This window comes from Bos mutus, chromosome 21 (genome assembly GCF_027580195.1).
Source record: "Bos mutus isolate GX-2022 chromosome 21, NWIPB_WYAK_1.1, whole genome shotgun sequence".
Classification (NCBI taxonomy): domain Eukaryota; kingdom Metazoa; phylum Chordata; class Mammalia; order Artiodactyla; family Bovidae; genus Bos; species Bos mutus.
The window spans coordinates 30,900,500-30,915,054 of NC_091637.1; the positions used below are offsets into that span (position 1 = coordinate 30,900,500).

The window sequence follows — 14,555 nt, forward strand, 5'->3', positions numbered from 1 at the left end:
CTGGTTCAGTGACTAAGTCATATCAGCTCTTTGAGATCTCATGCACTGCAGCATGCCATTCCCTGTCCTTCACCAACTCCTGGAGTTTGCTCAAACTCATATCCACTGAGATGATGCCATCCAACCATCTCATCCTCTGTCACCCCTTTCTCCTCCTGCCTTCAATCTTTCCCAGCATCAGGGTCTTTCCCAATGAGTTGGCTCTTTGCATCAGGGGGCCAAAGTATTGGAGCTTCGGCTTCAGCATCAGTCCTTCCAATGAATATTCAGGGTTGCTTTTCTTTAGGATTGACTGGTTTGATCTCCTTGCTGTCCAAGGGACTCTCAAGAGTCTTCTCCAGCACAATTTGAAAGCATCAATTCTTCAGTGCTCAGCCTTCTTTATGGTCCAACTCTCACATCCGTACATGACTACTAGAAAAACCACAGGTTTGACTATACGGATCTTTGTCAGCAAAGTGATGTCTCTGCTTTTTAATACACTGTCTGGGTTTGTCAGAGCTTTTCTTCCAAGGAGTAACTGTCTGTTAATTTCATGGCTCAGTCACCGTTATCTGCACAACCATGTTCTTTTCAGTTTACCATGCCAGAATTATGAATTCAGCCTACTGCTGACCCAGCTGTATTATTTAGTGCCATAAAGCTGATGATAACAGGGCCGCTGGGACGGCAGGGTCTGCCTTTCTTGAGCGTTCACTAAGAGTCTGGGCCTGTGTTGTCTCATTTAATTCACTCAGCAACACGGGCAGTACTGGTATTATGCCCTCCATTTCACAGATGAGGAAACTGAGGCTCACAATTTAGTAACTTGACCAAACCAAGGTCACAGTGCTAGGAAAGAACAGACTAAATGATTTCAAAGCCGGCTGTCTCCAGAGCCTGTGCTCTCATCCTCTGTGACATCTGACGTTTACTGCCATCAGAGATCAAGTTCAAAATCTGAAGTGCAGACTGACTCAAGATGGGAATCTAATCAGGTGCCATCTGAACTACTGCTGTGTCAATCACAGGCAGGGGGATTGGTGGGAGTACAGTGAGCCACGAATCAGGGCAAGATTCTGTACAGAGGGGGTGGGGAAAACATCCCTTTCACTGAATGCTGAACAGTGCTATACCTGGTCAGTGTCAGCCTTGAGTGGTGATGGTGTCCACCTGAGGACTCAGAGAAGGTTTCCTTGGGGAGGCTGCCCATTACTCCAGTTAATTCCCTAGCAACGCAGCCACTCAGCCAAGGAGGGATTTCCTTGCAAACCTTTCAGGTGGTCTTGGAGTAAAAAGGTACTTACTATGAGTAGGAGGTACTTCAAACTACCCTTGTGTGGGAAAAGCAAGATGGGGACACCAAAGAGATGAGGGGCGTAAAGATATCTTTTGTTTGGATTCTGTGATGTTGGTGACTTTTCCGACAAGCGGCCAAAATCGCTAACTGGCAAATTTCTCCATTCTAACACCAGCCAGGTCACTCACCGGAAGCCTCCAAATAAATCTTTCAGTTCAGTTCAGTCCAGTCACTCAGTCCAGTCTGACTCTTTCCGACCCCATGAATCACAGCACGCCGGGCCTCCCTGTCCATCATCAACTCCTGGAGTTTGATGCACCAAACTTACGTGCATCAAGTCAGTGATGCCATCCAGCCATCTCATCCTCTGTTGTCCCCTTCTCCTCCTGCCCCCAATCCCTCCCAGCATCAGGGTCTTTTCCAATGAGTCAACTCTTCGCATGAGGTAGCCAAAGGATTGGAGTTTCAGCTTCAGCATTAGTCCTTCCAATGAACACCCAGGACTGATCTCCTTTAGGATGGACTGGTTGGATCTCCTTGCAGTCCAAGGGACTCTCAAGAGTTTTCTCCAACACTACAGTTCAAAAGCATCAATTCTTCAGCACTCAGCTTTCTTCACAGTCCAACTCTCACATCCATACATGACCACTGGAAAAACCATAGCCTTGACTAGATGGACCTTTGCTGGCAAAGTATTGTCTCTGCTTTTTAATATGCTAACTTATATGCAGAGAAATAAATCTTTAGGCAGAAGTTATTTTTAATTAGGAAGTTTATTTGTTCTACTTTTGGGAACAAACCCCATAGCTTCCTCTGTTGCTGTAAATACTGAGAGTAATTCCAAGATAGTTATATTGTTGAAGTTCTTAGGCTCTTCGTTAGGCATGATACATTATTATTTTGTGAAAGGGAACTGTATCTGTCACACCAAGAAAACAGAGAAAGCTGAACGTGCGTGTGGCAGCTCAGGAATAAGCTGCCAACACTGGAAGAACAGAAAGGCCTTGAAGGCTGGGGTTTTCACTCTGAACCCACCAGAGCACACTCTACTCTGAGACCTGGACGAGGCTGCAGGAGCTTACCAGATGGGTGTGACCTAGGACCATCCGCCTTTGAGAAAAACAAGGAGCAAAGCAAGAATGTTTGCACAGGAATTAGGGCACCTCTGAAAGTTCCAAAAGCTAAAATGGAGCTCTGGGAAACTGCCACTCTTAAAACACAACTCTGCGTCCCTCCCGGGCAGGTGGTATGCAACTGGGAGACTGCCCCTGTTTTTGTTTGCAGGGAAATGTCTGAGGTGAGCACAACATTTTAGGAACCTCTAGTCGATTACCTTTCGATTTTCTTACTAAGTCATGAAGCAACAAAAGACTTGGAAACTGCGTGTCACACAGCTTAGGCAGAATCTAGTTTCACAAGCCTCACTGTCCAGCTGACTGGCCAGTTCTGACCACCGCCCCCTCCTCTGCCCCCCACAATCAATGGCCGAGCAGATGATGACACAGTCTGCCTGACTCCCTTCAGAGAAGCTGATGGGGGAGGGTGGGCCAATGGGATCCTTCCTCCTTTCAACTATCACAGGAGATTCCAGCTCTGATAGCGGGAATCTATGGGGTCTTACCAGATGAAAAAGTCAGTCACTAACTGAAATGAATATGCAAAGGTGCTTATTCCCAATACAGTAATATGCAGGCGGTCAAATCATCTGTCATTTGAGTTAATTTAATTATCAGACCACATTTAATTATCCAATATAAAATGTAAATAAAGTGAAGGCCTGACAGCACATACTAATTACGTTCATTATAATAATTAAATGGGAAGGAACTTAGAGTCATGAAAGTACTATAAAATACAAGGAAGCTTTTGATTAAAATTTTTTTAATTAGAAACTGCAACCCTACAGGAAACAGATGATTGGTTCTATCAAGGATGGGGCATTGCTTTTATTATCCAGGTTTCTCTTCTAAAGTCATCCTTGGTATCATGGGGCTCAGTCCTTCCAGTTAATAGACTAAATGGTGGCAAATAAAAAGTGCCAATCCTTTATGCACAACAGTTTACCTAATAAAACAGCCTTCAGTTGCAGCAGGAGTTCAGGGTCTCCTGTCTTATAAAGACACAAGCTGTTTCCCTGGAAGGAATAAAAGATCCTCTGTGGACAAACAGGCCTGCAAATTAACATGATTTCTGCCTGATGATAAGGAAACATTAAATCAGTTGAGCATCATAATTTCTCCTCTGAAATTTCTCAGATTTAAAGAAAGTGGCATGAGGTTAAATAAATTCACTTTCATAATAACAGAAGTGAGGCAGAAAGGGCATCAGGACTGCCCACCAGGAGACTGGATTCTGTGAATTCTTGCTGGGCAATTCCTGTTCCTTCTCTGAGCCTCAGTTTCTCCAATTCTTTATGTCATTTCAGGGGGCTTATTTCACCTTGCTGAATCCCAATACCTCACCTGTCTGTGAGGTAGGAATAATTTTTCTGCTTACAGCCTCAGTGAAATGCTAATGAGGAAGGTCCAAGAGACAACAGATATGAGGAGTAGTAGAAAGAATTCTTGGATGGCATCACCAACTCGATGGACATGAGTCTGAGTCAGCTCCGGGAGATGCTGAAGGACAGGGAAGCCTGGTGTGCTGCAGTCCACAGGGTTGCAGAGAGTCAGCCGCGACCGAGCGACTGAACAACAAAGCATTCTATGAATGTAAGAGGTTATGCTTAGAAACAGCATCTCCGTAAGGTTCAGTGTCTCAGTGGCTGGCAATTACTATCATTTCTAGCAATTTCTGATTTCTTCTCTAGCTGATACCTAGTGTTAGTCTCTCAGTCGTGTCTGACTCTTTGCGACCTAATGGACCGTAGACCGCCAGGCTCTTTTGTCCACGGGATTCTCCAAGCAAAAGTACTGGACTGGGTTGCCATTCCCTTCTCCAGGGGACCTTCCCAACTCAGGGATCGAACCCAGATCTCCTGCATCGTAGGCAGATACTTTACCGTTTTAGCAATTGCATTAGGACTGAACTGACTTCTCTGACCTTCCATCAAATCAGAAGTGGATGTCCAGGTAAGATTCAATCTTTCTGGGAGGCAAGGTGTTGGGAAAGGAGGTCTGGCCTTTTTTTTTTTTTTTTTTTTAACTTTTCTAACTTCTTACTCATAGTGAACTTAGCTTTCCACAATTATCTCTAAACCCCAGAGCATCTTCTTCCCTGCCTGAGAAGCCACAGGGTCTCTGTCTCCTCCTTGCACTGCTTGCTGCTCTCTCTGCCCACTGAATCTGCTTTTCTCTTGTTCCAGCAGGCCCAGGCACTACTTTGCCATCAGGTCCATGTCAGTTTTAGCATGCCATTTCCAAACACCAGTTCCCCGACCCCACTCCTCACTGACTCTGGTGAGCCCAGAGACACTTAGAGATGTGTTTTACCTGCCGGGGAGGAGAGCAGAAAGAGTCTCTGAAACCCCACACAGTTCAGTAAATTCATCACAACACAGTTGATTTAAGCAGAGAGTTTCAAACCATCCCTAAACATGAGTGCACTGAAGGAACTAAACCTTTTGCTGTAGAACTGTACAGTAAAACATCATCACACACACAAATTACTCACCTCTTTACAAGGCAGGAGACAGTGTCATGATAAATAGTAAATGACTTAGGTATAGAGCAGGAAACTGTTAGGTAGACCACGGGCTGGCTACATAAGATAAAGTCATGGAGCCATTAAAAGTGATGCTCACAAAGAAGGCTTCTGATATAATGTGAAGTGTATAAAGCAGGCTAGGACTGTATATACACTATGACCTCAGCTAGGTAGAAACGTTCATAGAGGGACAGAATGTGGGTGAAATGAGTGAAGGTGTCAAAAGGCACAAACTCCCAGTTATAAGGTAAGTAAGCTCTGGGGACGTAACATACAGCATGGTGACTAGAGTTAACAACACCGTATTGCATATGTGAAAGCTGCAGAGAGTACATCTAAACGTTCTCATCACACAAAAAAATGAATATGTGAGGTGATGACTGTTAACTAAATTTATTGTGCTAATCATTTTGCAACACAACCATGATCAAGTCTTCACACTGTACACACTTAAAACCAATACAATGTTATATGTCAATTATATCTCAACAATATTAACGGCAAAATGTTCACAGAAAAGAGACTGCAAGGAACCTGCCAAAACGGTAACAGTGGCTGTCTCAACAGTGAGATCAGGAATGACTGGGACTCTGCTTCCTTCTTTACCCTTGCTTATCTTTTTCATGATGAGTAAATGACCAACCTAGACAGCATATTGAAAAGCAGAGATATTACTTTGCCAACAAAGGTCTGTCTAGTCAAGGCTATGGTTTTTCCTGTGGTCATGTATGGATGTGAGAGCTGGACTATAAAGAAAGCTGAGCACTGAAGAATTGATGCTTTTGAACTGTGGTGTTGGAGAAGACTCTTGAAAGTCCCTTGGACTGCAAGGAGATCCAACCAGTCCATCCTAAAGGAGATCAGTCCTGGGTGTTCATTGGAAGGACTGATGCTAAAGCTGAAACTCCAATACTTGGGCCACCTCATGCAAAGAGATGACTCATTGGAAAAGACCCTGATGCTGGGAGGGATTGGGGGCAGGAGGAGAAGGGGATGACAGATGGCTGGATGGCATCACCGACTCGATGGACATGAGTTTGAGTGAACTCCGGGAGTTGGTGATGGACAGGGAGGCCTGGCGTGCTGCAATTCTTGGGGTTGCAAAAAGTCAGAGACGACTGAGTGACTGAACTGAATTGAACTGAAGGGACACTTTTGTAACCAAAAGACAAACTTTTGAAGGGAAACAGAATGCAATTTAGTAGGTCAAATGGATACACATGAAGAAAAGATAACCTAACAGGAGATGTTCCTCCTTGAGTAGCTTGTGAGAGAGAGACTCGTGAACCTGTGGGGCCTGGCCTGCAGGAAGGGCATAACATCTGTCCAGAGATGCTGGCTGGGGAGAGTGCTGTGTGAGTGCTCCCATGGTGGGAGAGGAGAAAGGTCTGCCCTCCGGGCAACGAGGTCTTTAAAAGAGGAATTTTTCTATGTATGACACTTATTCTGGCAAGGGTCCGCATTTCCTGTATTTTAATCATGGAAATCTTTCAGGGATGGACTGCATATTTTTTAACCTTCTTAGAGGGAAGGTATGCAGCACACATTTTGCCTCCATGCTCACCCAGGGCCAGTACTGGGGGCATCAACAGTCATCTGGGGAAATAAAACACTGGGTTAGTGTCCCTGTGAACCCCAATGGCTACACCTGCTAAGTCCTTGGGCTTGTCTTATTTCTTCTAACTTCTTTCTCCTTATCACATAGACAGTTTCATTAACGCTTAGTGTGTAGGTTGTCACCTTGTATTTGGCCCTGGCACTACAACTATCTCCTGTCCTTCTCCTGCCCTGATCTAGATTACTGCTGCTGCTGCTAAGCCGATTCAGTCATGTCCGACTCTGTGCGACCCCATAGATGGCAGCCCACCAGGCTCCGCCGTCCCTGGGATTCTCCAGGCAAGAACATTGGAGTGGGTTGCTATTTCCTTCTCCAATGCATGAAAATGAAAAGTGAAAGTGAAGTCGCTCACTCATGTCCGACTCCTAGCGACCTCACGGACTGCAGCCTACCAGGCTCCTCCATCCATGGGATTTTCCAGGCAAGAGTACTGGAGTGGGGTGCCATTGCCTTCTCCAGGTCTAGATTATTGCAGGCTAATAAACCTAGTAAGCACATTTATTACAGAGTTGCCTAAAATAAAAAATTAGGAAACTTGGAGTGAGGGTTGTTTGCTGGCCTTTTTCTCAGATATAATCCACACAATTAGAGTTGCTGAGTAGGAGGCTTTAGATAAATTAGGTTTTCAGGAATTATAATCTGATACGTTATGCCATAACTCTGTTTTTTAAAATAAGGAGAAATAAAGTATTTTATTATTGTTATTTTTAAAATAAAATCTGTAAAACAGGTTTCCCAACATTTTAAGGCAACAGAACCCTATTTACAAATGAAATCTTGCTCAGAAACCAAATAAAACAGTTAAAAGCAAAAGGATTCTGGATGATTCAAGGGGGTAAGGCCCAAGCCCTGTCTTCTCAGGCTCCCCTCCAACACCATCTGGCACCCTGTTAAGCACCTCGGCAGAAGCCAAAGACCAAGAGCAGTTTCATAAAGCAACAGACTCTGATGCTATTTGCAAAGTGATGCAAGTTGAAAGATGTTATCTATTTCATCCAAACAAACAAACAAAATGAATAAAGCATCAGAATCTACATGGTAAGGGAGGAGACACTTCTCTGTGGCTTAACAAGAATATTTGATGAAAAATATTTTATTTTTATAGCTCTAAGAGGAGGTCCTCGTGCTGATCTAGGGCTGATCCTGTCTTTCTAGAGAGGAGAAGCCAGAGACATATCCCTGGAGCCTACCTCAAGGGCCTCACACAGAACAGATGGGTTCCAGCAGGCTCGCCTGCCTTTTCTCACTCCAATACCTCACACTCTCAGGGCTGGGGAAGTCTGAGGAACGCTCCTGGGCCCCTTACCTGGTTATCTGGGTGGCTGACAGTGAAGTAGCCCACACAGACGATGACCTCATGAAGGAGGCTTTCACAGGAGACGAGGCTGCAGTGGCCCAGCAGGGAGCTGGCGATGTGCCGGAACGCAAGGGACAAGCCCTCTGCCCCTACGATAGACTGACAAAGACAAGGAGCAGTTAGAACTCCGCAGCCAGGGAGAGCCAGAGCTGCAGCAGAGCTCTGCACAAACCACAAAGCAAGCCTGGGCCCTGTGCACTTTGTGCCACGCTGCCAGGAAAGCCTATGAAATTTTGAAAGCACAATGCTTAACAGCTCAGTTCAAGGATTCTTGCTCTAATAAGTGACCGTACTAAATGCAACACTTATTACCCTGAAAAAAAAAAGAAAAAATAGAGCGTAGCAGACCAGATGCCTGTAACTATGTGGATCAAGATGTTATTCACCTAAAGCATGAGTATTTATCCCATTTTTAATGAGGTATTTTTTTTTCATTGCACAAATAGTCTCACTGTAGAAAACTTGGAAAAATTTAAAGATATTAAAATTCACCTGCAAATCTATCATTTAGCTAACTTCCAATACTTTTTTTTTTGAAGGAGAAAAATATTTTCTCATATTCAGGGATTAAAATACAATTCTAATTATTTACTTAAGTTCAAAAACAAAATAGATATAAATAACAACTAGTTGTTATTCAAATAGCTCCACAGCTCCCAAAAGAATGTAAAAAATCCCCAACAAACACCTCCCCCCAAAAAAACAAACAATGAAGCCCCCTTGGTTACGAGGCTTCTGGGATCCTTTCTCAAGACAGGCAAGGGGCTGCCCGTGGTGGGCAATGCGGGAGGAGAGCCTGAGTCTGTCTGTGCAGCCTGAAGCTTCTATTTAATAAACATGTCAAACAGACAGAGCGACAGGAGGGCAAAGGGGAGAGGCGAAGCCCACAGAATACACTCGCAGCCCACACTGGAATGAAGCACCACTGCTGGCCTGTGGGATATGGCAGCGTTTTAAACTCATCTCTTGATTGGAGGAGGTCTTGGCTGGCTTGAACCAGGTCAGATCTGTTGCAGCTTGGAAGTTTCAATGAATTCACTCTGTCTAACCGTGTTGTGAAACACAGTCTTTTTAATTAATGCTGTTGAAACGAAATTACTGCTAAATTTTAAGAGTGCCTTCTGCCTCAGTTTCATTGCATTGAGACAAAATGTTTTTCAAGCCCCAAAGAGACTTCAGGAGGGCCTCGATCCTTTAAATCAGGAGTGACACCTTCTCAGCTCAGCCCTTATTTAATTAGTTGTGTCCAGCTTGCTGTGACCCAGTGCCCTCTGTTTAACCTTTACTGATAAGAGCAGGTCAAGGGGCATGCAAGTTTGAATATAAAAATTAAACCAATTTTTCAAGGAAACCATATTTCCTTTTTAGCCAGAATTAATTGCCAAGTCAGTACATTGATTTGTTTCTTGAGACCACCTTCAATTGTAAAAACTGTCAAAGAGTATGCAATATACAATACCCGGGATCTCAAGGCCATCTGTGCCAATATGAATTCAGAGTGAAATAAAAGTCTTTGCTGAAGGGAGAAAAATATTTTGACAGCCTTATTAGTATACAATGAAATGGAACCAGTTAAGAAAATATTCTAATGGATAACCTTTTGTTACCACTATGCAACACGTTGTCACACAGAACAATTACGTAGGTTTATGGCTCTGAAGAAAGGTACAGGAACAGTGGGAATGCGGCACTCAGTACTTAACATCCTGATTCAACACCTGCAAGATGCAACGTCGGGTAAATTCTTCACCCCTTTGGAATGTGAGTCAGTCTACAGGGCCTACTATGTGCTAGCTTTGTTGTTGTTTGGTCATTAGGTCGTGTCCGACTCTTTGCAACCCCATGGGCTGCAGCACACCAGGCTCCTCTGTCCTTTATTGTCTCCTGGAATTTGCTCAAATTCATGTCCATTGAGTTGGTGATGCTATCTAGCCATCTCATCCTCTGCCATCCCCTTCTTCTCTTGCCTTCAATCTTTCCCAGTATCAGGGTCTCTTCCGATGAACTGGCTCTTTGCATCAGGTGTCCAAAGTATTGGAGCTTCAGCATCAGTCCTTCCAATGAATATTCAGGGTTGATTTCCTTTAGGATTGACTGGTTTGATCTCCTTGCAATCCAAGGGACTCTCAAGAGTCTTCTCCAACACCACAGTTCAGAAGCATCAATTCTTTGGTGCTCAGCCTTTGTCATGGTTCAGCTCTCATATTACTATGCTGACAAAGGTCTGTGTTGACAAAGCTACGGTTTTGCCAGTAGTCCTTTATGGATGTGAGAGCTGGACCATAAAAAAGGCTGAGCACTGAAGAATTGATGCTTTTTAACTGTGGTGTTGGAGAAGACTCTTGAGAGTCCCTTGGATTGCAAGGAGATCAAATCAGTCAATCCTAAAAGAAATCAACCCTGAATCTTCATTGGAAGGACTGATGCTGAAACTGAAGCTCCAATACTTTGGCCACCTGATGTGAAGAACTGACTCATAGGAAAAGATCCTGATGCTGGGAATGACTGAAGATGGGAGTAGAAGGGGATGACAGAGGATGAGATGTTTGGATGGCATCACTGACTCAATGGACATGAGTTTGAGCAAACTCTGGGAGATGATGAAGGACAGGGAAGCCTGGCATGCTGGTAGTCCATGGGGTTGCAGAGTTGGACACAACTGAGCAACTGAACAACAACTCACATCCGTACATGACTACTGAAAAAACCATAGCTTTGACTATATGGATCTTTGTCAGCAAAGTGACGTCTCTGCTTATTAATATGCTGTCTAGGTTTGTCACAGCTTTCCTTCCAAGGAGCAAGCTAGCTAGCACAGTGCTTTTATGTAGTCTCATTTAATCCTTAGGCTTGTGAGGTAAGTGTTTTTAATCTCTATTTTAAAAATAAGAAACTGAAGTTTAAGGACTCATATGACTTGTCTCGGAGAAGGCAATGGCACCCCACTCCAGTACTTTTGCCTGGAAAATCCCATGGACGGAGGAGCCTGGTGGGCTGCAGTCCATGGGGTCGCGAAGAGTCACACCCGACTTCACTTTCACTTTTCACTTTCATGCATTGGAGAAGGAAATGGCAATCCACTCCAGTGTTCTTGCCTGGAGAATCCCAGGGACGGGGAAGCCTGGTGGGCTGCCGTCTGTGGGGTCACACAGAGTCGGACACGACTGAAGTGACTTAGCAGCATGACTTGTCTAAGGTCATACAATGCAAATATTGTATATTTGTACCACATTTACTTGAGCACTGCACACTTGATCAGATGTCTATCTACATCAATAATGTCTGTGTGGAAAGATGTTTTTGCTTTAGCATGCTAAACAGACTACAGTGGTTGGTTAAGAAAACAACTATAAATCTTTGCCAGTCCTCCCTTTGAGAGAAGGGACCTATGTCTTCTCTTGAATCTGGAAAGCTGTAACCAATAGAGTATGGCTGATATATAACTATAGCACTTCAGAGGCCAGGTCATAAAAAGCCATACAGCTTCTGTCTGGTCCTTGGGGAGCACATGTTTTCCAGAAGTTTCCTCTCAGGATACTCCTACTGAGAACACAGATACAACGATGCTCTGAGAAGCCCAAGTCACGTAGCGAAGCCATATGTAGAGTCTATGGCCAGTAGTCCTGGTGAACCCGGTCTTTGAGGATTCCTGGGCATAAAATATGAGCGTGAAGGAGCCTCCAGCTGATTTCAGTTCCCAGCTATCTGAGTCAACCTGCTCCTTCTCTCCACACTCTCCACCCCAGCATTCGAGCCCCTCAGCGGAAGCCCTACATCGTGGAGTAGTGACGAGCCACCCCCACTGTTAAAAGCCCTGCTGGAACTGCAGACCCACAGAATCTATGATCATGATAAAATGGTTGCTGTTTACCCCACTAAGTTTGTTTTTAAATGGATAAAAGTAACTGGTGCAATAAGGTAATCACTGGTAGATGTATTAAAGGCCCTGAGGCTAGCAATTCCAGGCATCTGGGTCCCTGCACATCCTGACATATGAGAGTAAGAGAAAAACACGTGCTGGACTCTGAGCACCAAAAGGATGGCAGCCAAGAGGAAAGGCCCCTGTAGGCTTTCCTGGCCCATGGTTAAGGGGAAAAGGGAACCTGGAAACAGTGTCTGGGGAGAGAATGAGAAATTGTGATGGCAAAATTGACTAAAATAAAAGAAGACAGGGGAGTCAGGGAAGAGATCAAGAAAAGAAGATACAGCAGGGAAGAATTAAGAGAAATACAGAGTAACAGGAAGGACAGAGGAGAAAGAAGCAAAAGAACTGTTGGGTACCAGTCAAGAAAAGACATTCCACTCAGGAGGTGGGCATTTCACTCTAAGAATGGCTGGAACACTCCTGAGTCACTTTGGTATCTTTCCTGAGGTTGAAGCAAACGTGGTTCAAGAAGGGGGTATATTTTGGGCTTGATGAGGCAAGGAGCTGGAGAGGAGAAATCTTGGTTTTTATCTTAGTTTGGCATGAAGAGTTCCAGAAATAGATTTTACATTTTTCTCACATTATTGGCCATTGTGCCTAAAGGCCCCGAGGGAGCAGAGCTGGAAGGAGTTGGGTGGTTCTCCTTTTGAGTGAGGCTGGACAGGCTGTGAGCTCATGGAGGTGTGAGGGTGGGGCAGGGACCTGGAGCTCCCTGACATGCAGAGTGACTGATGGAATGGCCCACTTAATGGAAATGCTCATGTATGAAGTGGAGCCCCCTGCAGCAAAATAAATCCTGGTCAGAAGACCCATAAAACCAGAAACTGAGGAATACTTTTTATTTGTTGTTTGCTTTTCACAATCCCTGGTAACAAAAGAAATCACTCTAGTTGGATCTAGCCCATGGGTAGCCTGTTGGTCCCCATATTCTGAGGACATAAAATGAGCATATCTTGATTTCCAAGCTGTTTCCAGATACAACATAGTGGGGTTGAGTCTTCATAAAACACAAATGTTATGTTTTATACCAGAGGCCAGAGCCACTGACTGGCATTTGCTCTTGTTAAAGGTGCAGCTGTAACCGCTCGGAACTTTACATATTGTGTAGTTACCACCTCAGGCTAGTTTAAGTGCTTTGAAAACTGAAAAGCATTAACCCCAAGGAAGAGACTTCTGTTCTCTTCCTTGGGAGGGGTAAACTAACTCTACAAAGTTGAAAGATACTGAATCCAGTGGTACAATTGACTCATAATTTCCAGCTGTCAAGAGAACAAGAATTACACATTTGTCACTAGCTACAAAATAGAAGTGTTTCTTCCATTTTGCCATGGCCAAAGACCACACTTTTCATACGTCTGTATCTCTGTAACCTTTTTCCCTTTAAGCAAAGCAATTCATCTAAATTATGGGTTCATCATCTGCCAAGTTTGTTCCTTTTTTAATGAAATCACTTGACAGTTAATAAACTGAAAGAGAAAGTCTACTCCTTGGGGCTTGCTCTGTTCCAAAGGTTCAGTGTTTTTGAAAATTAAATTTCCTACATGAAAAAAAATCTGTTTCTAAGCTGACAGTCTGGTGTTGCAGCACAAAGCAATTTTTCTTTCTTTAGCTATAAAAACTTAATTTATAGGGGTTTGCACATTTAACTACACATGCACTTTACATTGGACACCAGTCAGTTAAATCACCCATAGAAAGTCATCAATCAGAACAATTTATCTAATTTTGGTTCTGCTTATATAAGAAACCATTACTTTCCTTAATATTTAAATGTTTATAGGATGATAATGGTTTTTCTAAAGAAATCAAGACAGAAGATTTCTAAGTAGCAGAGTGGCATAGGCTGGGGTTCATATAACCATGGGTACCAGTCCTGGCTCAGCTATGTGTAGCCCTGGGAAATTACTTAGCTGCCAGCATTCCCATCTGTAAAATGGGTATAATAATATTTTGGAGGGCAGTCATGACAATAAATAAGAAAGCATATGCAGAGCACTTAATACAGTTCCCAGAATATAGTAGCTTAATAAATAGCATGTACTGTAATTCCTATTATTGTAGCTTATTCCTGATACTCCACTCCAGGAGAAGAACCTCTCATCATATCTATATGAAATTATTAACTCTCGGTTGGTTAACCAACTCCTGGTACCTGGAAAGCAGGCAGATCAAGAACTGCGAAGCTGTTGAAGAAACGCAAACTCTGGATGGCCACTTGGACTGTGCTCTGAGCATAGCTCTCCTTGGGACTCGCAGTGCTGGGGTCCGAGATCGTGCCGTGGAAGAGGACGCAGTAGAGCATGTGCAGAACTCCAGCCAGGTCTGTGGCCTGAAGAGCAGCTGCCAGCCCTGTGGGATCCTGGCGATTATCGTCAAATATGCTGTACGACCTGACAAAGAAACATTCAACTCTTTAAGAGAAATCTACTTAAAGGATGTTAGCATTTTTACAGGTCAAATGGAACAAGACAAGCAGACCGTTAAAAGCAAACCATGTGAGTTGTGCAGGGAGGTAACAAGAAACCTCAAGAAATAAAGGCAGCCCTCCCCCGCCCCGGTGCACTGTGGCCTGCCCTTTTCTCCAGCTGGGAGGCCAGGCTGCTGCGCCAGTGGCAAGGGAGCATGCTGCGGCCAGTGCTGAGGCTGCTATTGCCCCCGGGCCCTCTGCAGTCTGGGCAGCCCCGCTGTGTTTAGACTCCAGGTCTGCAGGAACTGGACAGAGTCCATGAGA

The 14,555-nt window shown here is 44.2% G+C and overlaps 1 protein-coding gene across 3 annotated transcripts in view; it reads right to left on the minus strand.

Annotated features, from left to right (window-relative positions):
* Positions 1-14,555, minus strand: part of SCAPER (S-phase cyclin A associated protein in the ER) — a 419,624-nt gene that overhangs the window by 22,856 nt on the left and 382,213 nt on the right. For all 3 annotated transcript variants that reach the window (XM_070358560.1, XM_070358561.1, XM_070358559.1), the window contains 2 exons: positions 13,977-14,214; positions 7,849-7,998 (listed from right to left, as the gene is read on the minus strand). In XM_070358560.1, coding sequence (XP_070214661.1) covers positions 7,849-7,998; positions 13,977-14,214 — 388 coding nt within the window. The remainder of the gene's footprint in view (positions 1-7,848; positions 7,999-13,976; positions 14,215-14,555) is intronic.